Source organism: Pelophylax lessonae, assembly GCF_965119305.1.
Source record: "Pelophylax lessonae genome assembly, chromosome: 3".
Taxonomy (NCBI): Eukaryota; Metazoa; Chordata; class Amphibia; order Anura; family Ranidae; genus Pelophylax; species Pelophylax lessonae.
This window is the reverse complement of record NC_138770.1, coordinates 111,176,186-111,203,147: the sequence shown is the minus strand read 5'-3', so window position 1 is coordinate 111,203,147 and position 26,962 is coordinate 111,176,186. Positions and strand designations below refer to the sequence as shown.

General features: G+C 43.3%; 2 protein-coding genes across 2 annotated transcripts in view; one reads left to right on the top strand and one right to left on the bottom strand.

Annotated features, from left to right (window-relative positions):
* The window catches only part of SLC25A27 (solute carrier family 25 member 27), a 46,291-nt gene extending 23,239 nt beyond the window's left edge, over nucleotides 1–23,052 (bottom strand). The window contains exons 1-5 of the mRNA XM_082252087.1: nucleotides 22,866–23,052; nucleotides 17,754–17,942; nucleotides 12,763–12,847; nucleotides 4,573–4,695; nucleotides 1,800–1,912 (exon numbers count right to left, since the gene is read on the bottom strand). Coding sequence (XP_082108213.1) covers nucleotides 1,800–1,912; nucleotides 4,573–4,695; nucleotides 12,763–12,847; nucleotides 17,754–17,942; nucleotides 22,866–23,001 — 646 coding nt within the window. The 5' untranslated portion in view covers nucleotides 23,002–23,052. The remainder of the gene's footprint in view (nucleotides 1–1,799; nucleotides 1,913–4,572; nucleotides 4,696–12,762; nucleotides 12,848–17,753; nucleotides 17,943–22,865) is intronic.
* A 299-nt stretch (nucleotides 23,053–23,351) lies between these two features.
* CYP39A1 (cytochrome P450 family 39 subfamily A member 1) overlaps nucleotides 23,352–26,962 on the top strand; it is a 169,369-nt gene continuing 165,758 nt past the window's right edge. Inside the window, exon 1 of the mRNA XM_082249199.1 lies at nucleotides 23,352–23,602. Coding sequence (XP_082105325.1) covers nucleotides 23,408–23,602 — 195 coding nt within the window. The 5' untranslated portion in view covers nucleotides 23,352–23,407. The remainder of the gene's footprint in view (nucleotides 23,603–26,962) is intronic.

Genomic DNA, 26,962 nt, shown 5'->3' with positions numbered 1-26,962 from the left:
AAGCAGCTTTCTATGGGGGCAGTCAGCAGGGCGGGTGGGGCCATGAATGACGGCGGGGGACCCGAGAAGATGAGGATCAGGGCTGCTCTGTTAAAAACCATTACACAGAGCAGGTAAGTATGACAAAAGGCTAAAACTTTTTTGGGGATTTTGGTAAGGGGCTAGAATCCTTGTTGGGCTTAATTTACTGCCTGTGTCCCTGCTGGGGAAATTGACTTTATTTGTCCTGGTGACAAATGCTACTTGGACTGAAAATGAGGGAAAAATCTAAAATTCTGACACCTGTTCTGATGACAACTAAGGCCCCTTTCACACATATGGACCACTCGTCCGTTTTTCATCCATTGACGAAAGAAAACTGGACATCAATGCATCTCTATGGAAAATGGATGTAAATGGATGATCATCCATTTACATCCAAATTTCATCCGCTTCTGTCAACATCTGTTTTTTTGAACGTATTAGCCTCGGTTCACATTACTGCGGCTGCGGCGTTCGCATGTAATGTCGGAGCGCACTGCTCCTTCATTACATGCGATCGGCTGTGCGGTGCGAGTTTAGCCATACACTTTGTATGGCTAAATTCGCACCGCAGCCAACACGCACAGGACCCTTTTTGGAAGCCACATCAGGATCGGATCGCACAGCGGTTCACACTTGTGTGATCCGATCCTGTGCGAACTGCACGATCGCACTGCGATATGCGATCAAACTGGGGGTGTCGTTAAGATTACATTGACACCCCCAGCGTATCGCATATGGCAGTGTGATCTGCCGGGGGTGCGTTTGCGATGCGGGAACAGGCTGCGGATTCGCAGCCTTCCCGCATCGCATAAGTGTGAACCGGGGCTTAAAGTCCTATTTTTCATCTGTTAAAAAAAAAAAAAAAAAAAAAACGGATCAGACGTAAAATGGATGAAAACGTATGTTAACTGAAAAAAACATATGACAACAAAATGTGACTGAACTGATGAAATGAATGGTCCGTATGTGGGAAAGGGGCCTAAGAGAAGATTTTCTTCACTTTGGAGAGACTTCCCTAGTTTGCATTGTGTCTACAGGACAGGGAGTGAAAGAAAAAGATCTTTAATTGGACACATTTGGTGGGAAAAAAAAAAAAAATTATGGTGACCTTTAACCATTCTCTTTCCAAAAAAGTTTTGATTTTAGATAGGCTTTAGACTTTAATCAATAAACCATTTTTTTTTTTTTTTTAACAGAAAAATATAGGTCTCATCTTTGGAATTCAGGTGTAACTGGACTTCCCAAGCTCCACCCAGCCTTTAGGCTCCTTTCACACAAGGGAGTCCGTCGGCGGACTCAGTTTATCTCAGCGGGGGATCGATCCGCTGATCCCCCGCTGAGCAGGCGGATGGCAGCTCTGTCTCCGTGCTGTGTGCAGAGAGAGAGCTGTCAGGTCCCCGCTGGTCTCTATAGGGAAATCGGGTGGGTACGGGCCATCTGTCCATTCTCATCCGATCTGATCCACTGGAGGATATAAAATAGGGTTTCCATTCGTCCAGATTTGACGGATTGGATCGTACGGGCGGATATGTCTCCGCTGACATCCGATGCCCCATAGAGATGCACGGGGCATCCGTTCAGATCCGCCAAAAAAACGGACAGGCGGATCTGAGCGGCCTGCCTGTGTGAAAGGGGCCTTAGGCTTGAGATTATAGTCACGGTTATTATAATGAGGATGTTAGATGCCTCCCATCACACCTTTACCGTACAGCCACTTACATACATTGCACCATTAGATACAGAAAGAGGTCATCTGAAATAATAGGTCCATTTACCTCCCATATTTACCAGTGCAGCTCTCTGAACATTCGGTACCCAGCCGGCCCACAAGCCACGAATTCCCCCTTTGGATAGAATGGTCACAAAAGCATGATAAACGCCTCGGACTCTAGGATTGATAAGAGAACAAAAATAAAAGTCATAGGGGGAACCATTGTGATCTATGGCACAGTACAGACCACAGAAACAAGAGAGATTCTAAAGCTGGTCATACACTGGTAGATTTTTGTAAGAACGTTCCTACAAAAAGAGCAGAGAAAAAAAAACAGGAAATATTCTGCGCTCTAAACAAATATAAATATAAAGTCCAAAAGTTCAGCTGCCAGCAAAGTCTGATATTGACCGTCAGAAAATATATTCAAAAGAGATTCACATGCGGGCGTTCAAATATCAGTCCGTTTTCATAAACAAGTGCGATCCAATCTGCTTACCAGATAAAACGATATAATAGGCCTGTCATCAAAGTAGATGTTGGTTCTCTCAATATCGGCAGAATCCCCCACAGCAAACGAGGCGAAACCAGACAGACAAACTAATACAGCAGACAATCAGACAATCCTGGTAGTGGTGATCAATAAGCTCCATGGCACGATGATAATGGGGCTACTGGCCTTATTGGTAATGGACAGTTTGCTCGGTGTGTCCCCAGATCCTGGCAGTGAAGATGAGAAGTACAGCCAGGAGAAGAGCGGCTCCCGAGAGAGAATCAACATCTACTTTGTCTGATGACAGGCCTATTATATCATTTATCTGGTAAGCAGATTGGATCGCACTTGTTTATGTATACGGACTGATATTTGACCGCCGCATATGAATTTCTTTTGAAAAAGAGCAGAGAGCCAGGGACTGACAGTCACCAGCTCTCTGCATCCTGAAGACTGAGATCTGAACGATTGGTGGGGTTTAATCACTCAGTTCTTGGTCTTAGGGACAGATGCTGCATTGGATTAATGGCGCATCAACCTAGGCAAGTATAAATGTTTTTATTTTTTTTATTTCTTAAACCCATACCTCTCTTTTAGGCTCCGTTCACATGTAGGCGTTTTGGGGGCGTTTTTCTGCTCTAGGATCAGCTCTCAAAACGCCCAACAAGACAATTCCTATTCATTTCAATGGCCCCTGTTCACATCTGAGCGTTTTGACACCGTGAGCAAAACGCCCAATGCTCAAAAAAGTACCCGAGCTTCTTTTTGGGCAGATTACAGGCGTTTTCCGTTGGTCTCTAGTCAATCTAAAAACGCCTGCACAAAAAGCGCCTGTAAAAACGGCTGTAAAATGCCTGCAAAAACGCCTGAAAAAAAGCCCATAAAAACGCCTGTAATAGCAACGCCAAGATGTGAACGTAGCCTTAATAAATAGCTTCACATGCAAACTTTAAAGCAGTATTAAGCGCAAAAGCAAACATTTAGGCTACGTTCAATAGCGTTGCTATTACAGGCGTTTTTATGGGCGTTTTTTCAGGTGTTTTTATGGGCGTTTTTGCAGGCGTTTTTAGATTGAATAGAGACCAATGGAAACGTAGCCTAAATGTTTGCTTTTGCGCTTAATACTGCTTTAAAGTTTGCATGTGAAGCTATTTATTAAGGCTACGTTCACATCTTGGCGTTGCTATTACAGGCGTTTTTATGGGCTTTTTTTCAGGCGTTTTTGCAGGCATTTTACAGTCGTTTTTACAGGCGTTTTTTGTGCAGGCGTTTTTAGATTGACTAGAGACCAACAGAAAACGCCTGTAATCTGCCCAAAAAGAAGCTCATGTACTTTTTTGAGCGTTGGGCGTTTTGCTCACGGCGTCAAAATGCTCAGATGTGAACAGGGGCCATTGAAATGAATAGGATTTGTCTTGTTGGGCGTTTTGAGAGCTGATCCTAGAGCAGAAAAACGCCCCCAAAACGCCTATATGTGAATGGAGCCTTAGTATATTTCGGCTTATCAATTCTTAGATGTGATGGCTTCATTAGTTTCCTTTTTAGGCTTTCTTTCTTTTATTTTCATCTGATGATCAAGCCAGCAAATCTGTTTTTCACAAGTTCAAGCTCTCCAGCAGAACAAATTAGTCTACACGAAGGAGATAAACCACTTAAAATTGGCAGGTGTGATTAAAATGATCAGCTTTTATTTATTCATGTAAAATTATTTTTTGTAACTGATTATAAAGCATGAGGTGGAGTTTGGCTTCAATTTGTTAGTGGTTCTAAATCACCTAAATACATTTAACATTCCCCCCCCCCCCCCCAGACTGACAATGCTGCTGTATTCTGGGCCTCCTGTGTTCATTCCTCCAGAGTTGTGTCTCGCTAATACCCAACTTCCCCTCCACAATTTTGTCTCTCTTCTGCCGTACCTTCGCTCACTCCTCTTCTTCCTTTATTCTAATACAAGAGAAAGTACCTTCTCTGAAATTACTGTGCTGCTCCTTTTTTACTCCTGTTACCACAAAACTGTCTGCATCGCCCAAGAATATATGCTGTAAAACTGTTAAAAACCATAAAGATTTTTGGTTTTAAAAAAAGCACGGTCAGTGTGAAACGCATCAACCTTTCCAGGGGTCTGTGCCCTTGTCCTGGTGGCAGTTTTCTACACGTTTCAATAAATCTAATGGACTGGCGGAGGTGCGCAGCCAATTCCTTTCCCAAGTTTTATTCACGGATGTGAACCGGGGCTAGCACCCAGTCCCACCTGTCCTCAGGATTACATCTCTCACCTGGAGCAGGGAATTGGCCTGTTTTCCTATAAACATAAAGAGTTTTTTCTTTAATTGGACACACTGACCGGGGAGGTTTTCCTTCAAGCCGTCTCTTTCCTTCCATCTGCATCTGTACTTTCACCAGGTCTGTAGGACTAGCGAAAAACTGACCAATAGCTCCAGCCGTCATTCCTCCGACAACAGACTTCCTGAGATAAAGAGAGGACACATAACAGAGCTAATTCAGGCAACAAGTGAAATCAATCTGAACGACCCTGAAACTGCGGCTATGGAAATAGCAGGACAGGATGCTACAAGACACATCCAGAGGCCCTGTGAGAAGCCTCCTAAATCTGGATGCACTGATTTTTTTTTCTTTTGGACTACTTTGTACAGTTAGGGCCATGGCACATTAGTTGTCACCAGCTAGACGATTGCAATATAGAGCAGAGTAAAGCTCACTCATTTCTACAACACAGAAATGCAGTTTGCCAATGGGACTTTTTAGGAGTGTTACTAAGTAAAAGAGTACATCAAATAAAAAAATAAAAAAATATACTACATTTTTATTAGAATTTATATAAAAAAGACATATATACACTTCCACATTGATAATGTCATAATAAAACATAGTTTGAACGTATCAGCGTGGTAGATAACGCATTATTCCTTAATAAGAGCTGTGATTGATCTCTATGCATTTCGCCACTATGCATGTCCACTTCCACAGTAGGTTTATGTGTATATCTGTTAAAAGACCATGCCAATATACAAACAAGTATTAATAAAGGAAAATTGACAACCAAATCATATTAGGATGTGCCCTGTATTAAGTAGCTAGAATCCACTGCTATTCATGGGGTATACTTAAATGGAGGTTAAAGCAACTCCACTTTTGTTAACCGCTTGCCGACTGCGCACAGTATATTTACTGCGGCAGTCAGCCCCGGCCAGGCAGAGTGATGTAGATCTACGTCACTCGCCTGTCACTCCTTCTAGAGCAAATAGCGGGCGGGCTCGCGCCCGCCTCGGCGCGCGCCCGCCTCGGCTCGTTCATGGAGGAGTGCGGGAGTGTGACTGGCGGACCCGATGTCCGCTGGTCACACTACGATCGTCGGTACAGCGGGAGAAAGACAGAGCGGCTTATGTAAACAAGCCGCCTGTCAGTTCTCCCTGTGTAAAAATGAAGATCAGACGGTTCTACTATGTAGAACCGTTGATCTTTTTTTTTTACACCAATAGGAATGTCCCACTACAGTTAGAAGCACGCCCCTAGGACACACTTAACCCCTCCCTGTCCAATAAGGTTAACCCCTTCCCTGCCAGTGTCATTTTTGCAGTAACAGTGCATATTTATAACACTGATTACTGCAGTAATGTCACTGGTAACCCCAAAAGTGTCAAAAACACCAAAAATGACAAAAATCTTTCCCTTTGTTAGTAAACGCGATAACTTTTGCGCAAACCAATCAAAATACGCTTTTTGCGATTTTTTTTACCAAACATAGGTAGCGTAAAACAAATTGGCTGAAAATGTTAAAAAATTTTGATTTTTACATTTTTTTTGGGGGGGAATTTCATATAAAAAAAAAGTGAAAAATATTGTTATTTTTGCAAAAATTACGCTCTTTTTTTGTTTATAGCGCGTGATCAAAAAAAAAAAAAAAAAAAAAATCGCACAGGTGATCAAATACCACCAAAAGAAAGCTCTGTTTGTGGGAAAAAAAGGACGTGAAATTTGTTTAGGTACAGCGTCGCACGACCGCGCAATTGTCCGTTAAAGTCACGCAGTAAAAAAAAAAAAAAAAATCGCAAAAAACCCCCTGGTCAGGAAGGGGGTAAAATCTTCCGGGGCTTAAGTGGTTAAGAAAAACAATTCAAGTTAGACTTACAGGTAACTTGTTTTCCAATAGTCTTTCAGGACAGCACCTTGGAGAGATGGCTCCTCCCTCTCCTCAACAGGAAACACCCCATCCACCAGATTTTAAAAGGAGGCTTCTCCCACCATTCGTCAGTTTGTAGAAGAGTACCTCCGGCCCATGCTGGAACACATAAACAGATATGGTTAATCACAGCAATAAATTTTATACAATAGGGCGGGACTCCTGCTGTCCTGAAAGACTATTGGAAAACAAGTTAACGGTAAGTCTAACTTGAATTTTCCCTAAAACGTCTTTCAGGACAGCACCTTAGAGAGGATTATCGAGACTTACTTAGTTTAGGGAGGGACCACAGCCTGAAGGACCTTTCTGCCAAAAGTCTGATCCTCAGCTGCCAAAAGGTCCAACCTATAGTGTCTTGCAAATGTAAAGTAACTTGACCACGTAGCCGCTTTGCAGATTTGATCTGGAGTGGCACCAGCTTTTTCTGCCCATGTAGTGGCTAGCGCTCTAGTAGAGTGAGCTCTGATCCCCTGTGGGGGAGACAATTTCATTTGGGAGTAAGCCTCTAAAATAGCGGATCTAAGCCATCTGTCTATTGATCCCTTTGATGCCTGGCGACCTTTTTTGTTGCCAGAAAAAAAGAACAAAAAGAGAATTTGAGGCTCTAAACTCTTTAGTAACCTCTAAGTAGTGTAGAAGAACTCTTCTTACATCAAGATAGTGAAAACGTCTTTCCTTATCTCCTGATGGATCAGGACAGAAGGTTGGTAACACAATTTCTTGTGATCGGGTTCTCATTGAAGCTACTTTTGGGAGAAACCCTGGATCCGTCTTGAGAATTATCCTGTCTGGATATATGGACAAAAAGTGTTCAATAACCGATAAAGCATGCAGTTCACTAATTCTTCTTGCTGATGTTATTGCCACCAAGAAAGCAGTCTTGAGGGAAAGGTTTCTTAGTGTAATTGTTTCTAGTGGTTCAAAAGGTTCCTTCGTAAAGGCCTGAAGGACCACTGATAAGTCCCATTTGGGAAAACTCTTTATAGGTGCTGGTCTGGAGCGGGTGAGGGCCCTGAAGAATCTGATGATCAGAGATTCTGAGGAAATGGGCTTTTCTAGGAATACTCCTAAAGCTGCTACTTGCACTTTGAGGGTACTTACTGCCAAACCCTTTACTGCACCCTCCTGAAGGAACTCCAAAATTGAAACTATACTGTCCAAGTTTTGGTCTTTTGATTGACACCAGGTATTATAAGTTTTCCAAACTTTTGCATAAATATCCCTTGTGACTTTTTTCCTACTGGAAAGTAGAGTAGTAATCACTGCGTCTGAAAGTCCTTTCCTTTTCAGCAGTTGCTCCTCAGATACCAGGCGGTGAGCTTTAGCTTTTCCACTTCTGGATGATAGACTGGACCTTGAAGCAGTAAGTCCTGACGAAGAGGGAGCTGAAAGGCAGGTTTGACTGTCAGTTGAAGGATGGATGAGAACCAGACCCTTTTGGGCCAATAAGGAGTGATCAGAATCACTGAGGTTCTTTCCGTTTGGATCTTTCTCAACACCAGCGGAATAAGTTGGAAGGGGGGAAAGGCATACCCCAAACTGAACTTCCAGGGATGTGCCAGGGAATCTACTCCCAGAGAGTTGTTGCTTCTGTGGAGTGAGAAGTGGAAGTTTTGCGTTTTCTTTTGTTGCAAACAGATCCACTTCTGGTCTTCCCCAAGTCTTGATTATCAACATAAAGACTTCTGGATTTAAGCTCCACTCTGCTTCTCGGATCTTCTGCCTGCTTAAGTAATCCGCCACACTGTTTAGTGTACCTTTTAGGTGGATTGCTGACAAGGAAAGCAACCGACTTTCCTCCCACTGCAGAATTTCTGCTGCCAAAAGCTGTAGGGTTTTGCTTCTTGTGCCCCCTTGCTTGTTTAGATATGCCACTGTGGTGGCGTTGTCTGAAAGGACTTGAACATGAGTCCCCTGAAGATTTTGAGAGAAGGCAGCTAGAGCCAGGCCGACTGCTTTCAACTCCTTCCAATTCGAGGATTTTGTTGTCTCGATCTGAGACCAAATCCCCTGTGCCAGGTTTTGGTTCCAGTGGGCTCCCAACCCCCATCTGCTGGCATCCGTTGTTAATCTTTGGTCTGCCGGGAAGGCCCAGGCCAATCCCTAAGACAAGATTATCTGATTTCTCCACCACCAGAGGGATCTCTTGACCTTGGTGGGGATCTTTACCTTTAAATCCAAAGTCTCTGGATTGTGATCCCAGATTCTGAGGAGGAAATATTGGAGTGGTCGAAAATGAAGCCTTGCCCATTGGATGGCTGGTATTGATGCAGTCAGGTTTCCTAGGACTGACATGATCTCTCTGATTGACCACCACTGATTTGTTTGTAGCCTTGCTACCATATTCTGTATTTTGACCGGTTTGTCTTCTGGTAGGAAGATTCTTTGTTCCACAGAGCATATCTGAAACCCTAGGAACTGAACCAGTTGAGCCGGTGTGAGGTTCGACTTCTGGATATTTACTATCCAGCCCAGAGACTCTAGATGACCTCTTGCCTTGTGCAGATCCTCTTGAAGTTTTTCTTCGGAAGGGGCAAAGAAAAGCAGGTCGTCCAAGTAAGGCACCACAGAGATTCCCTGAAGGCGGAGGGGAGCTAGACACTCTGCCATTACTTTCGTAAAAATACGAGGGGCGGTTGATAGCCCGAAAGGGAGTGCTTTGAATTGGATGTGAAGCATTTCCTTTCCCAGAATTATCGCCAACCTTAGGAATCTCTGTGAGTGAGGGGCTATAGGGATATGTAGGTAAGCATCCCTTAAGTCTATTGATGCCATGAAGCATCCTTTTGTTAACAGGGTTCTGACTGTAAGAATTGAGTCCATTCGAAACTTTTTGTACAGAACTGACCTGTTTAGTGGTTTCAGATTTAATATAAGACGGAAATCCCCCGATGGTTTCTTTATCAAGAATATGTGGGAATAGAATCCCTGATGTTGTTCCTCCACTGGTATTGGACAGACAACTCCCTGTCGTCTCAGGTCCTTTAGCAGGTCCATCATAGCCAGGGCTTTTGCTGCATCTCTTGGGAGGTTTGTGACAAAGAACCTTTCGGGTGGCGTCTCCGAAAACTCTATTTTGTAGCCTTGGAACAGCATATCTAGAATATATTGGCTCTCTGTTATGGCTGCCCAATAGGGGAGGAATTCCCTCAATCTTCCTCCCACCGGCAATGTTTTGTCATTGTGTTTTGCTGGTTGACACAGAAGGATGGAAGAGAACACTTCCTTTTCCTTTAGGTTTTTGTGTCGAACAGTTTCTTCTCCTCTCCTGGGGTCTGCTATTCTGCTGAGCTTTTTGAGGTTGAAAAAGCTTTTTAGCTGGCTGTTTTCTCTTAACAGGAAAAGACCTCTTTTTGTCCGCTGTTCTATCTAGAACAGAGTCCAACTCAGGACCGAATAGGAGATCCCCTTGGAATGGGAGTCCACACAGCTTGTTCTTAGAAGCTGTATCTCCAGGCCATGTCTTCAACCAAAGGGCTCTTCTGGCCGAGTTGGTTAACGCTGCAGATCTTGCCGTCATCTTCACTGACTCTGCTGAGGCGTCTGAGATGAATCCTATGGCCGTGGAGAGCATGGAGAAGGAATCCAAAATTTCTTGTTTAGGTGAATCTGCCGTAATGTGTGCCTTTAACTGGCTAAGCCAGAATTCCAGATTCCTGGACACACAGGTAACTGCCATGGCAGGTTTCAGATTCCCCATGATGGATTGCCAGGATCTCTTAAGTTGCTGGTCCATCTTCTTATCCATGGGATCCCTCAGGACTCCCATGTCTTCAAATGCTAGGTCCGTTGACCTAGAAACCTGGGAGAAGGCTGCATCAATCTTTAGCATCTTATTTCAGGGAGCCCCTGGGTCCTCATCAAAAGGAAACCGCCTCTTAAAGGCTTTAGGGAAGAAGGTTTTCTTTTCTTGATCGCATCTGAGATGGTCTGATGCACTGGAAAGGTACGACCCTTAGGCTCGTCCACGCCTGCATACATTTTATCATGCAGGGATAGTTCCTTCTTATCTTCCTCTAGACCCAGAGTGATATAAACTTCCCTTAAGAGACCATTCACCTGTTCCAAGGACAGTTTTTATTTAGAGGGCCTTCTTTGTGCCCCTTCCTCCTCTTCTTCCTCTGAATCCTCTTTGGAATGTGAGGGGGAATGATCTCCTTGGGTGGGAGGGACCCCTTCTGTTCCCACCGAAGGAACCAATTGTGAACCCTGAGAAGAAAGTGAGGCTGATGGCTGACTCAGGGCAGGATCTTGCAGGGATGACCGAAAGGATTGAATGGTAGCATCCAATTCCTTTCTCACCGATGCGACTAAATCGCCACATACTGCAGATGCTTCTTCTTTTACTAAGGCATCAATACACCCCTGGCAAAGTGTCTTTTTCCAGTGTTCGGACAACTTTGCTTTGCATGAGGGACATTTCCTCTTGAAAACAGAGCTTTTAGCCTGGAAGATATGAAAGAAAAGACATACACATTCTTCTTATGAGTCAGCCTGATTCTCAGGGCCACCAAGGTGCACAGGAAGACATTTAAGGGAAGCCCCATGTGCCCTGACAGGCCCCCAGCCACCGGGGAGATAGGAAAAAAGGATGGAGAGAGACCCCACAGTAAGATAGGCCATAACAGAGATACCCCTTACCTGGGCCTTACTGGTACCTGTCCCACTCGCTGATGAAGCTGTATCCATTCGCTTGGCAGCGGTATCACCGTGGCTTTCGGTACCGGTTCCGGTCCAGTGCAGGTGCGCTTTTGGTCTCCGGAACCGGTACCGAAAGCCACGGTGATACCGCTGCCAAGCGAATGGATACAGCTTCATCAGCGAGTGGGAATAGGCACCAGCTTGCTCCTCCCTTCTTCCCCTGCGTCGGCGGAAATGACGCCATACGCCCCCTGCCGAACACTGCCCCTTCCGGAAACGTCACTTCCAGCTGGACGAGCGTCACTCGATCTGGGAAAAGTGGCTGCAAATTTGAAAAAGTAGTGGTGGGTTAAGAAAAAAATACCGTACCGCCGCCGAAATGCCTTCCCGGGGTTGCGCTCAGCGGGGTCCTGACTCAGCCTAGAGCACTGAAGAGGAAGAAGGAGCCCATGCACTGTAGTCGGTCGCGTGAATGGGAGGAAGCAAAGTCTCCAATATAGGGTAAGGTGGACGTAGGAAGCCCAGTCTCTTAGGATAGCACCATAAGAGCCCAGCTCCCAACAGAGGTGTTCCTCGGCCAGAGGAAACACAAAAACTGACGAATGGTGGGAGAAGCCTCCTTTTAAAATCTGGTGGATGGGGTGTTTCCTGTTGAGGAGAGGGAGGAGCCATCTCTCTAAGGTGCTGTCCTGAAAGACGTTTTAGGGAAAAAAATATTCCCCTCTGGGTGCACATGCACCCCTATGCACCTTACAAAGATTTTAACAAACTTTGTTGCAGATTCCTAACTTTTGTTATTCTGTGCTGAGTGAGTCTAATGGGAGTGGTTTCACAATTATCAATCAACTGTAGCAGCTGCAGAGCACTAATGAGGAAAGCTGCTGGGCCTGCATCCCTTTAGACGTGTTCCTATTGGGAGTATCTCACCAAAACTGACATTTTTGTTATAGGGGATGCCTAAAATCTGACTTGTATCTTAGTGTAGACTTCTGGGAAAATCAGTGAGCCAATCACAATGAGCCAATCTGTGTAAAGAACACCTCCAGGCAGCCATATTGCATTGCATTTTCAGAAAATTACAGCAGCTACAAAACTGAAAAAGAAAGGTCATTTTTAATAACATTCAATTACAATATGACTTATGGCGCAATTGTATACACTATAATATATATTTTGTTTTTCATTATTTGCTATTTCCGCCCCGCCCCTGAAAGTGGAGTTACACTTTAATGATGTAAAAAATTAGATCATATGGTAAAAGTCAATGGAGATACAAGGTGAATCACAATGCTGTGAAAGCACATCACAGCATGGGGTTCCCCCCCGTAACAGAGGGTAAGATGGTGGCCAGGAGGCAGGGCATAAGGATCCGACCCCCACCGCAGAATCCCTGCAGGGGAATAGGATGGGTGAGGACTCTTACTCAGCAGAGCTACAATAATGTGCATCCTTTAGAACTGCCTGAAGTTCAGCATTAAGGAGCCTTGCAATGCCCCCTAGGAGGGAGGAAGCAGTTATTGGCCCATAGGGATTTTGCTATCAGCTACCTAAAAACATAAAAAAGTGGCGCCTATAGGTACAAGCCAATAGTTCCCATTGTGAGCTTCAGCTTTGTCCACACACAACACCTAATCACCCTATAGGAATTGAATGGTCATATAATAAAAATAGAAGAGTTTGGGGATAACCTACCAAAGAGGAAACATTTCGCTGTCTCCTTTCCCAAGTGGGGAGTCTCGAATTTGCTCATAGACCACCATGCGGACTCCGGAGTACACTGTACAAGAAAGAAATAAGGAATGTGACCTATGAACTCACAACCATCCAGAAAAAAAAAAAAAAAAAAGAGAAGAAGAGGATGATCAACAAAAAACGGGGAGTAATCAGGAGCAGAAAATGAAAGACCATTAGAAGGTCGCCCATATCATTAAACACTTTTACTGCCACCACCATATGCAGACTGTTGACGGATAGCTTCCACACACCCTTGTATGTGTGTCTTGCACCCCCCCGACCCTACACACACACACACACACACGCCCCTGCTATATTTTTTAGATTGATTAGTGGACCCCCGGACTGGCATAGCGGGAGCCGCTAAATAGAGGAGAGGGAGATCACTGAACATCTGTTCTCCTTCTGGTGAGTGTGCAAAAAGGAGGGGGAAGCACGTGTGGAAACACCAGCACACCACATGATTTGTTAATTTATACGACACTATGTTATGGACTTATATTATTTTCTAGCACTTGTCAATTTTTTTCTAATTTCTACTACGGATGTTAATGAATCACTTTGGATATAGCACTTTATTTCATATTGATTTGCAGAGATACAATTTGATCCGGATTGGACTGAAATAATAATTTATTTTCATTGTGTTAATAGGTCTATTTTGTGCTGACATCAGGTTTATTTACTTTGTTCACATATATATTTATCTTTTTAAATACACTTGCTTTAGTATATTCTTTTAATACATTGAACCAGGATTAATATAGAGCATGTTGCTTTATTGGCACATTCATTTCAGGTATATTTATACAGCTATGTCCATATATATATATATATATATATATATATATATATATATAGGCACAATTTTTGTTTTTTTCAGGTATTTACCAAAACATATTCAAGATATAGTTCTATAATGGATATGGGCTGAAAGTGCACACTCATGTTTAATTTCAGGGGATGTACATCCAAAATCAGAGGAAGGGTTTAGGAACTATAGCTCTTAAGAATAGCCACCCCCCTTTTCAAGGGACCAAAAGTAATTGGACAATTGAATCAAAAGCTGTTTCATGGCCAGGTGTGGGCTACTCCATTATTTCTTCATCAATTAAACCAGTAAAAGGTCTGGAGTTGATTCTAAAGCTGGATACACACTATACAACTTTTGTTGTAAGATTTTCTTTAGATTTACCTTTACTATGTAGTGCAAGGGCCTGCCTGATTGCACAAATTGAAAGTGTTTAGGTTTGACTCATATTATATGGTTTTGGTAAGTCTAAAGGAAAAAATCTAAAGACAATTGTATAGTGTGTATGGCCCATTAGTGTGGTATTTGCATTTGGAATCTATTGCTGTGAACCTACATCATGCATTCAAAGTGAAAAAGGCCATTGTTAGGCTATAAAAACTTAACAAACCCATCAGAGAGATAGCAGCAACATTAGGAATGGCCAAATAAACAGTTTGGTTCATTCTGAGGAAAGAAGAACACACTGGTGAGCTCAGCAACATAAAAAGGCCTGGACATCTACGGAAGACAACAGTGGTGGATGATTACAGGATCTTCTCTATGGGAAAGAAAAACCCATTAACAACATCCAGACAAGTGATGGACACTCTCTAGGAGGTGGGTGTATCATTGTCAAAGTACAAGAGCAAATAAAGAGGGTTCACCACAAGATGCAAACCATTCATAAGCCTGAAGAAAATAAAATCCAGATTAGACTTTGCCAAAAAACATGTAAAAAAGCCAGACCAGTTCTGGAAAAGCATTCTTTGGATGGATGAAACTAAGATTATTCTGTAGCAGAATGACTGGAAGGCAAAAGTGTGAAGGGGGCTTGGAACAGCTCATGATCCAAAACACACAACATCATTTGTAAAACATGGTGGAGGCAGTGTAATGTCATGGGCATGCATGGCTTCCAGTGGCACTGGGTCATTGGTGTTTATTGATGGTGTGACAGAAAACAGAAGCAGCCAGATTAATTCTGCAGTGTTTAGAGATATACTGTCAGCCCAGATTCAGCCAAATGCAGCAAAGTTGATTGGATGGCAGTTTATAGTACAGACGGACAATGATCCAAAACACACTGCAAAAGCAACCCAGGAGCTTTTGAAGGAAAATAAGTGGAATGTTCTGCAATGTCAAAGTCAATCACTCGATTTCAACCCAACTGAGCATGTATTTCACTCGCTGAAGGCAAAACTAAAGGCAGAAAGACCCACAAACAGAACAACTGGAGACAGCTGCAGTTAGAGCCTGGCAAAGCACCAGAAAGGAGGAAACCCAGTCTTTAGGAATGTTCCAGACTTCAGGCGGTCAGTGCCAGTAAAGGATTCTCAACAAAATATTAGAAAGTAACATTTTATCTATGAATGTATTATTTTATCCAACGACATTTAAGCCCCTAAAAATGGGGGGGGGGGGGGGGGGAGACTGTGTATAAAAATGGTTGCAGTTCCTAAAGTTTGTACTTGATCTTTATGTTCAACCCCTTGAATTAAGAGCCCATTCACATTAGCGTGACTTGTCAGGCGACTTGTCAGCTTGACAAGTCGCGGTATGTCGCGGTCCATTGAGTAGTACAGGACCCATTCTAAGTCGCTCCGACTTAGAAAAAGGGTCCTGTACTACTTTGGGGCGACCTCGGAGCGACTTGCATAGACTTCCATGTGAAATTTTTGCAAGTCGCGCCGAAGTCGCGGTGCACGCGACTTCACAGGTTGCTCCCCGAAGTCGTGTCGCCTCAATGGGAATGGGCTCTAAAGCTGAAAGTCTGCACATCAAATGCATTTGGATTGTTTGTTTAAATTTTATTCTGGGAGCATACAGAGACAAAAGTATGACAATTGTGCCTGTGTCCAAATATATATGGACCTAACTGTAGGTGCTCATTAGGTAGGTTATTGGGCTCACATTAAGAAAGCAGCGCCACATCCACTTTACAAGCCCAATTTTATCCCAGACTTTACCACAGTAGTAGTTTTAGTGGCGGAACCTCTTTTCTTTTATTTGTCTGTTTACCGATTACCCCTTCCTGCTAGTAACCCAGAAGTGAAGGGTCCTAGTGTCACTTTCCCCAAAAGGTATGGCTTTCGAAGAATCTAACAGACACACACACTATTAGGTTTACTGGAGGACACATGGGACATCAGGGGTTTTACAGAACCCCAATGTTTCAATAAAGAGAACCTGTCACCAAAAAAAGCATCACATGGGTACTTTTTAACCCCTATGTGGTGACATTAAACCCAAGCACTTAAAATCCCCTCCCAAAAAATGTTTGAGCTCCCTCCCCCCCCACATACAGGAATGTGCAAATGTAAATGCTTGTGCTTGGATCTCCTAGATGCGAAAATGTAAACTACGGTATACGTAATTCGCTGCACATGCCAGAATGAGAGCAGTAATTAAGGGGCCACTTTTCATGGTTAACTCTAACCGGACGACCTGTAGGGGCTTTTAAAATCTTGCTCGTGGAAAATATAGGGTACCGAAGTTTGTCACCATTTCATGGGCACATGCAATTTTAACCACTTAACGTCTAGCCACGTAGACCTACGTCGGCTGACTTTAAGGGGTTATACCGGGATGATGCCTCTAGCTAGAGGCATCATCCCGGTACCGTGGTTTGAAGCCGACGGTCGGCTTTCCGTCTGTAACGACCGATGCGGCTCGGGAGCCGCTCGATCGTTACCCGGGGGGGGGGGGAGGGGACGTCCCCCCCCCTCCTGTGGCTTTGCTCGGGCCTCCCGTCCCACCGGGAGCCCCGAGCACCCAGCCGGCACGTCCGCCGGCTGGATGGAGTCCCGATGAATGCCGGAAACGGCATCGATCGGGTCTCCGATGACGTAACCCGAAGGCGGCGTCCATGACGTCACTTCCGGGTTACTGTGCTGCAAAAGGCGGCAGATTTGAAAAACGGCTGTATGCAAAAATGCCGTTTTCAGCGTTTTGCATACAGGGAAGTGTAGTGGAGGGGTCTAGGGTCTTTTAGACCCTCGATCCCTCCATAAAGTGTACCTGTCACTACATATTGGTGTCACAAGGGATGTTTACATTGCTTGTGACAGCAATAAAAGTGATCAGATTTTCTTTTTTTTTAAAAAACCTGTAATAAAGTTAAAAAAAAAAGAAAAAATAAATAGGAAAAAAAAAAATTTAGCCGCCCCCGTCAGCTCGCGCACAAAAAAAACGTATACGCAAGTCGAGCCGCGAATGAAATCGCTGTTCAAACCACACATGTGAGGTATCGCCGCGATCGCCAGAGCGTGGGCAATAATTTAAAAAAAAGAGCTACACTCTAACTCTAAACTGGTAACCGTTAAATACATTTTAAGCGTCGCAGATTGAGATCTCTATTGACCGTAGTTTGTCGCCATCCCACGGGGGGGCGCAATTTTAAACCGTAACATGTTGGGTATCTATTTACTCGGCGTGACATCTTTCACAATATACAAAAAAAAAATGGGCTAACTTTACTGTTTAGTATTTTTTAAATGCAGTGAAATGTGATTTTTCAAATTTTTTCCAAAAAAATGTCGTTTTAAAGACTGCTGCGCAAATACTGCGTAACAAAAATTTTTGCAATGACCGACATTTTATTCTCCAGAGTCTTTGCTAAAAAAATATATATAATGTTTAGGGGTTTAAAGTCGTTTTCTAGCAAAAAATACAGATTTAAACTTGTAAACAAAAAGTGTCAAAAATAGGCTTAGTGGTAAAGTGGTTAAGGTTTGACATGCTGGTTATTTGTTCCATAAACTTGAAGCTCCAGTTAACTTTTTTTTCATTAAAATGATAAAGGATTAGACTTCTTTTTTGGAATCTATGTCTCCAATGGGGAGATTACCCCTAATTTTCTTTCCTGGTGACACCCTGCTTCTTACAGTGCCCCAGAATAATCAATGCTTTTGTATAAGAGATTTCTCCAGCTAGTTACCTATGTGGCGATAGATGGCGGGTGTAGCCCCCTGCCAGAGTTTCAGTAAGCCTTCCTCCTGCACTATGCCAGCTGCAGTGCGCACCATCCCTCTATAGGGCACTGCCAGGCCGGCTTCTCCATGCTGCTTCAGGGCCGCTTCTCCTTGGATTTGTAGGCGGGTTTTGGTCAGATCCAGAGGAAAGGTCACTATTGGCAGAGACAAAAAAAAAAAGTATATTACCTAAAGCAGAACTCCATACTAAAATTAGCCCATCAAAATAAAATAACAAAACCAGCTTTTGCTGCAGTATTAACCTTCAACTCAGAGATTTCCCTTGAAGTCCTTTTTTCTGCCTCTAAATGTCCTCAATCTGATGGACAGCATAAATGAACCCAATTCCTCAGAGCCCAGGTTGTCCTGGACCCACAGCCAGTATAAGGGATAGGCAGCATAGTGATGCCCCCATCTATCACTCTGCTCTCTCCTCCTATCAGCATAATTCTTGTCAGCACATAACTGATTGGTTAATTGTGTTGCTTCTTCCTCTCACACTCCAGACCTGCTGTATAGGAATAGCAAGGGGCAAATATCATACTTGCATTTAAAAAAAAAAATAAAATAAAGCTGAACTCCAGGGAAAATAAACACCCTCCATTGTCCTGTGGCTCTTCCTGCACTGGAAGGCTAAAATGGTCAGTTATACCTTGGGTACTAGGAAAAAAGGTCTTTACTTACCTTATGCCTCGCTCTTGCAGCATAATAGAGCAGTGAATGATTGCAGTGCAGGGGGAGCTCCAATGCAAGGGAAGATTTTTTCTTTTGATTGGAGTTAGCAGCTTTAAATGCTCCTTTAAGAAGTACCATATTTTTCTACTATGTGATGCACAAGCCTCATAAAGCGAACAAAAAACTTCCTTTACCTTTCCTGATTGAGACAAAAAAATTTTCCCCACAAATAGAGCTTTCTTTTGGTGGTATTTGATCACCACAAGGATTTTTTTTTTTTGTTAAACAAATAAAAAAAGACCGAAAAGTTTGAAAAAAAAAACAAAAAACGTTTTTTTTGTTTAGGTTATACAATTTTGTAAATAGATATGTTTTTTCCTGCACTGATGAGCACTGATGAGGCCACACTGACAGGCATTGATGGGGTGGCACGAATATGCAGCACTGATGGGCAATGATATGCAACATTAGTGGGCACTGATAGGCAGCACTGCTGGGCACTGATAGGCGCCATTGATGGGCACTGATAGGCGGCAATGATTGGCACTGATCGGCACTGATGGGCAGCACTGGTGGGGCGCACTGATAGATGGCAATGATGGGCATTGGGGGGCAGCACTGATGGGGAGGGCACTGGCAGGCTCCCTGAGCCCCGATTGCCATCCTTGGTGGCCATAGTGGGCATCCCTGGGGTCATGGGTGGGCATCCCTGGGGTCATGGGTGGGCATCCCTGGTGGTCCTAGTGGCACCCCCCCTAATGATTTGCACTGGTAATCAATGCTCTGATTACCAGTGCAGACCCCCCCTGTCAGGAGAGCCGCCGATCGGCTCTCCTTTACTCGTGCCTATCAGGCATGAACTAAGGAAAGCCGATCAACGGCACTTCCTATTTACTATGTGACCAGCTGTGATTGGACACAGCTGGTCACATGGTAAAGAGCCTACGTCAGTAGGCTCTTTACCGAGATCGGAGATGCGGTGTGTCAGAGTGACACGCCACAGCACCGATCGCCGCTCTGCGCGCCCCTGGTCAGGATAATGCAACCACATTCCCGTCAATCGCCTATAGGGCGGGCGGGAAGTGGTTAATTACCAGGCCATTTTTTGCAAGATGGCACTGTGTTATTTTAACTGACAATTGCACGGTTGTGCAACACTGTACTCAAATAATACTGATGTCCTTTTTTCTCACAAATAGAGCTTTCATTTGGTGGTATTTGATCACTGGTGCGATTTTTATTTTTTGCGCTATAAACAAAAAAAGAGCGACAATTGTGAAAAAAATATATATTTTTTTACTTTCTGATATAAAACATTCCCAATAAAAATATCAAATTTGTTCATAATTTTAGGCTAATTTGTTTTCTGCTACATATTTTTGGTAAAAAAAAATCCCAATAAGCGTATTTTGATTGGTTTGTGCAAAAATTATCGCATCTACAAACTAGAGGAAAGATTTATGTCATTTTTATTCATTTTTTTTTTACTAGTAATGGTGGCGATCAGCGATTTTTAGCAGGACTGCGACATTGCGGCCGATAGATCGGACACTAACAGACACTTTTGGGGGGACCAGTGACATTACTACAGTAATCAGTGCTAAAAATATGCACTGTTACTGTAATAAAGACACTGGCAGGGAAGGGGTTAACACCAGGGGCAATCAAAGGGTTAAATGTGAGCCGAGGGGGTGCTTTCTAACTGTGTGGGGAATGGACACCGCGACCTGTATTCCTAAATAGGAGGAACACAGGATCCCTGTATTCTTCACAGACAGAACAGTGGCCTGCTGTGTTTACATCAGCAGACCGCCGTTCTGTCTCCATGGGGAGCGATTGTGGGTGCCCGGCGGACGAACCCGCTGCCAATCAGCGCGTGCGCGCTCCCACTAACTGCTACACGAAATTATGAACATGTACGTTGTTTCGGTAACAGAGCAGACCTGCCATAGTATAACTACGGCGGCTGGTTGGCAAGCGGTTAATAAAATGCTTTTGGAGTAAAAAATCTATTTAAAGATGTAAGATGCATTAATATTGCATTATTAATTTAGTTTATTCAGCATGAAATGGAGCTTAGTTATGTAGCATGAGGCTGTGTAGTCTGATATATTTACATTTGTGGTAAACTCATTCAGTGAATCCAAGCTCTGCAAGCTGAAATTACATGCACTGCATTGATCCATTCACACAATTTCACAGTAACCATGAGATAAAACAAAGTTCAGGAATATTCCTTTATCCCATTGTTTTGCAAATCTATGTACACTACAAACTGTATGATTGCATCAGTTCTGATATCGCTGTTTCACTAACCTGACAGCTTATTATTCTAAATAGGAAACCTTCAGTTTATTGGCACTGTGGGACACTCTCCCACAGTGGGAGAGTGTCAGCAGCAGGCAGTGCTGTCAATCCAGAATGAAATGGGCAGGACTGGGTGTGGCTACAGGCTTGTCAAACAGCAGTGACAATGCCGATAACCACGCCCCTGCAACAACATCTCCTGCTGTAGTGTCTGCACTGCTTGCAGGAACTGCTCCTCTGAATTCAGGAGAGGTCCAGCATTGTTGTCACCCCATCTCAGAAATGTACATTATTCTGGATGGAACCCCAAAACACCTCAACACACAGAGCAGTGTCCTGCATGCGCAATCCCTTGCGGTACATTCAATTAGGAAAGCTGCCCATACACAATGCATGTGTAAAGAGCGAACCAATGTGCGTTAGTGCTCATGCATTTAAGAAGCGCTCAGAAGCTTCCTGTTCATTCACAAACTGAAGCATAGTAAACACAGTTTACTATTAGGGTTGCCATCTCATCCTTTAAACCAGGACACATAAATTACACAGGTTCTGAGACTGATACAATGCACATAAGGCACCAAGTGAGTTTAATTACCACTTTATCAGCCAAAGAACATGTGTAACTAATATGTGTCCTGGATTAAAGGGTTGAAGTGGCAACCCTATTTTACTATGCTTCAGCAATGAATGAACACAGAAGCGATCTGTAACAATCACTCACTGTGTTTATTCGGGAAATGAAAAAAAAAAAGGGGGGGGGTCGGCAAATAGGACATATTTACCAGCCCCCACTCTCCATATTGAAATGACCCCAGAACAACGGGGGGGGGGGGGGGGGGTGCAGATACTAGAACCTATCCCTTTGCAGCGCAGCTGGAGGGAAGGAGAGGAGTAGAAGCCGCCAGTACTGTGGGGGGCACAAGAGAATCCGTGTCAGGATTAAAGCTGTACAGCTGACCCTCCTGTTGATGGGGCCCGGTACACGACAGCCCGTTGTACTGCCTTATTAGCCTGGTTATAACTAGGGGTGTTGAAAATAATCGTTGCATTGATGTATCGTGATGCGGCCTTAAACGATTCGAATACAATGCTAAAGAACGGCCACATCGATGCATAGATGACGTCATCCCGGCTCCCCCTCGTCTCTCCCAGGACAGCCCTGCCGGCTGCCAGTGCACTCAACAGTTAAAACAAATTAGTGTCAGTGACTCAGTTTCAGGGACCCTTCCTAGTAAGGGTTAATGTAAACTGATGCCTGATTACATTACTATCTCCCAATCTTTTCATCACTGTCAGCCCCTTGCCCTCTAGCTGGCCGATCTCCTCCTCCCGCCGGCTGGAGACTGACGGTGATTAAAAGATCGGGAGATAATGTAATCAGGCATCAGTTTACATTAACCCTGACTAGGAAGGGTCCCTGAAACTGAGTCACTGATACTAATTTGTTTACTTTTGAGTGCACTGGCAGCTGCTATATAACGTAAATTGGCTGTGTTATATCAATGGGGGGGCTGTGTTATATCAATGGGGGGGGGGGGGGGGGGCTTTGTTATGTCAATGGTGGGCTGTTTAATGTCAATGGGGGGGTTGTGTTATGTCAATTGGGGGGGGGGGGGTTGTGTTATGTCAATTGGGGGGGGTTGAGTTATGTCAATGGGGGGGGGCTGTGTTATGTTAATTGGGGGGCTGTGTTATGTCGATTGGGATGGGCTGTCTAATGTTAATGGGGGGGCTGTGTTATGTAAATGGGGGCTGTGGGCAGTAATTGTGATGCATCGATAATCGTTCATATGATAATCGTAATCGAATTGTGAGACCAGTGAAGATGCGCAGCCCTAGTTATAACCCTATTCTAGCCAAAATGAAGTTCAACAAAAGTTTTGGCTTTGGTTCTACTTTAATGACAGGTTCACTTTAAGGTCAGAGGTCATGAAACGTCTCAGCCCCTCCCCCACGTACTGAGGGCCTGCTATTATCACTTTCCTAGTTCTACAGAACTCCTGCACACTGCTTCTTTACCATAATGCAGCACTACAAGTCTCAGCAATCCCCAAACGTACGTAGAGCCCCCCCCATGCTACACACAGTGCCAGTACCTAGCTCGGCCATACTGGCGGCGAAGGCGGACAGGACGAACTTGCTTAGCCGGGGCCATGAGTCCAGCGATAGTGCCCTCTCCCCTGCTGCCATCTGGGGGGTACATGGAGGATCACATAGGGGCCGTGACGTCATCGGTCCCGGAGAGGATGACGGGAAATGTAGTTCAGGATTGCCTAGATTGGAGTTTTAATGTATACAGTACATGCCATGCTGCATGTTCCGTGACATATCCGCCCCCTAAGACACGCCCATGTGCCCAGCCCACACTTTTGATTGGTGAGTAAGTATCTCTCCTCCTCTATGCATGTTCCGTGACTTACCCGCCCCCAGATAGCCCTTCATGTTAGAATGTGCCCAGCCCCACACTTCTGATTGGCGAGTACGTCTCTCTCGGCCATCCTATTGGCTGGCCGGGATCTCCTCTCTCAGACACGCCCCGCTCTTCTGTGATTCTGAAGGTCTCAGGTCTACGTTGTCCCGCCCCCTCCCCGCTCTGTACTGGCGGTACAGGGGGTGACAGGTGTCAGTGGAGGATAGAATGATGGAGCTGAGCTCCGCGGTGGGGATCCTTCTGGGGCTCCTGGCCGGCCTGCTGGTGAGATCTCTGCTGAGCAGAACCCGGCAGAGTGTTCCCCCTCCTCCTCCCTGTATAGGGGGATGGATCCCCTGGCTGGGGGCAGCGCTACAGATGGGGAGAGAACCCCTGGAGTTCATCCACAGAGCCCGACACAAGGTGAGTACTGATACTACATTGCAGAGAATTCCTCACCAGAGTTGGGTACTAGATAGAATACTGGTACTATATATCTGGGTACTGGGGTACTGGTACTAATTTATCTGGGTACTGGTACTATTTATCTGGGTACTGGAGTACTGGTACTATATATCTGGGTACTGGAGTACTGGTACTATATATCTGGGTACTGGAGTACTGGTACTAATTTATCTGGGTACTGGTACTAATTTATCTGGGTACTGGTACTATATATCTGGGTACTGGTACTATATATCTGGGTACTGGTACTATATATCTGGGTACTGGTACTATATATCTGGGTACTGGTACTAATTTATCTGGGTACTGGTACTAATTTATCTCGGTACTGGTACTATATATCTGGGTACTGGTACTAATTTATCTGGGTACTGGTTCTATATATCTGGGTACTGGAGTACTTGTACTCATTTATCTGGGTACTGGAGTACTGGTACTATTTATCTGGGTACTGGAGTACTGATACTAATGTATCTGGGTACTGGAGTACTGATACTAATGTATCTGGGTACTGGAGTACTGATACTAATTTATCTGGATACTGGTACTATTTATCTGGGTACTGGAGTACTGGTACTATTTATCTGGGTACTGGGGTACTGGTACTATATATCTGGGTACTGGTACTATATATCTGGGTACTGGAGTACTGGTACTAATTTATCTGGGTACTGGTACTAATTTATCTGGGTACTGGTACTATATATCTGGGTACTGGTACTATATATCTGGGTACTGGTACTAATTTATCTGGGTACTGGTACTAATTTATCTCGGTACTGGTACTATATATCTGGGTACTGGTACTAATTTATCTGGGTACTGGTTCTATATATCTGGGTACTGGAGTACTGGTACTATTTATCTGGGTACTGGAGTACTGGTACTATTTATCTGGGTACTGGAGTACTGATACTATTTATCTGGGTACTGGAGTACTGATACTAATTTATCTGGGTACTGATACTAATTTATCTGGGTACTGGAGTACCGATACTAATTTATCTGGGTACTGGAGTACTGGTACTATTTATCTGGGTACTGGTACTATTTATCTGGGTACTGGTACTATTTATCTGGGTACTGGAGTACTGATACTATCTGGGTACTGGAGTACTGATAGTACTTGCAGAAGTTTCCATTGCCTGGCAGAGCTGAGTAGTAGAGTACCAGTACTAAATGTAGATTGATTTCTGACCTAGCAGAGCTAGCGAGTATTGGTGCTGTATTCTGAGTATTTATTTGGCAGAGCTGAGTACTGGTTCTGCATGCAAAATATTTCCTTATCTTTCAGAGCTAAGTACCGGGGTATCAGTACTGCTGTACATGCAGAACCATTTCTTATCTGGCAGAGCTGGACACTGTAGTACCATTACTACATGAATCATTTTCTCTTACCTGGTAAAGCAGAGAACTGGCATACCAGTACCACATGCAGAGTGTTTCTCGGGCAGAGCTGGGTACTGCAGAATAACTTCATACATGACAGAGCTAGGCACCGGTGTACCAGTTTTGTATGCAGGGTATCTCTTACCTGGCAGAGCTAAATACTGGAACTACATGCAGAGTACAGTATTTATCTGGCAATGTTGAGTACTGGTACTACATGCAGAATATTTCCTTACATGGCAGAGATGAGTCCTTAAGTACCAGTACTGTACACAGATTTCTTACTTAGCAGAACTAGAGCACAGTACTGGTGCTACATGAAGAGTATCTATCTGGCAGAAATTAGTACAGATAATCTGGTAGATGAATTTGAATTTCTGAAGAAAATAAATGAATAGAATAGAAAAGAACAGAATAGAAAAAATAAAAGAATCAAATATAATAGAGTAAAACAGAATAAAAAAATAAAAGAATAGAAAATAAAGGAATAGAATAAAAATAGAATATAATGATCTTCCGAAATTCGAATTCCAAATAGAACACATTTGAATTGAATGGAAAAGAATAGAATAGAAAAAAAAAGAATAGAATAAAACCTTCTCCTGAAACTCGAATTTTGAATAGAATAAATTCACAAATTCGAATAGAATAAAAAAAAATAATAGAATATAAAATAAAAGAATAGAAAGTAATTAAAAAATAGAATAGAAAGAATATAACTTTTTTCCAAAATTTGAATAGAATAAATTCGAATTTGAATAGTAGATAAAAGAATAGATTAGAATAGAAAATTAAAAAAATTATAATTGACTAGAATTAAAAAGCATAGAAAGAATATAACTGTTTTCTGAAATTCAAATAGAATACATTTGATTTTAAAGAGAAAAGAATATAATATATTAGAAATTAAAAAAATTAGAATAGAAAAGAAAAGAATAGAATAGAAACACAATAGCATGGAATAGACTATAACTTTCTTCCAAAATTCAAATAGAATAATTTCTATTTTTAATGGAATTCAACTAAAATTGGATTAGACTAGAATTTAAATTTTCTGAATTCTGACTAAATTAATTCAGAAAATTCGATTTCAATTCGAATAAATGAAATAAATTCCGAAAACGGATTTAAACAAGTTTTAATTAAACAAATTTATGTAAATAATGAATCGAAACAAAGCAATTTTGTTGTTCTGCACATGTGTAAGTACTGGTACTACATGCAGAATATTCCCTTTCCTGGCAGAGCTGGGTACTGGTACTACATGTTGGGTATGCCTTACCTGCCAGAGCTGGGTACTAGAACTGCATCCAGACTGTTTATGTGACAGAGCTCAGTCCCGGAGTACTGGTACTACATGCAAAATATTTTCTTACCTTGCAGAGCTAAGTACTGGAATAGCAGCACTGCATGCAGAATACTTCCTTACTTGGTAGAGCTGGGTGCTGACATAGGGTAAGGGTGCTGGAGTGTGTGGTGTAATGCCCCAAATTGGTCACTAGGTGTCACCATAGTTAGGGTCAGTAAGCCTTGTAGTGAAGAGTAGGCAGTGTAGTTGCCTATTCAAGTTTTTTTTTTTTCAGATTTGATCATTTTAAAACAAATCACACAGTAATTGCATTAAAAATTGAAGCGGCCAGCAGAAAAAAAAAAAGGGAGTAATTGCCACAAGGTAGGAACCCCCCAGCTTGTGAAATCTGGATGAAAGGGAAAAAAGTGGACCGCTTAACCATCAGCTCAAAAATCCATTAATCTTTATTCTTGACATTAAATAGGGGAGTGGTTCCAATGCGTTTCATGGGCCAGATAATCCCTCCTGCTTCATGGCTAGCACTTAGTAGTTAGAATTCCTTTGTTCTGGAATGAAGCTTTCTTCTTTTTCAATTGTCTGCTGGCCGCCCCAGCTATGTTTCCTTTCTCTCTGTACAA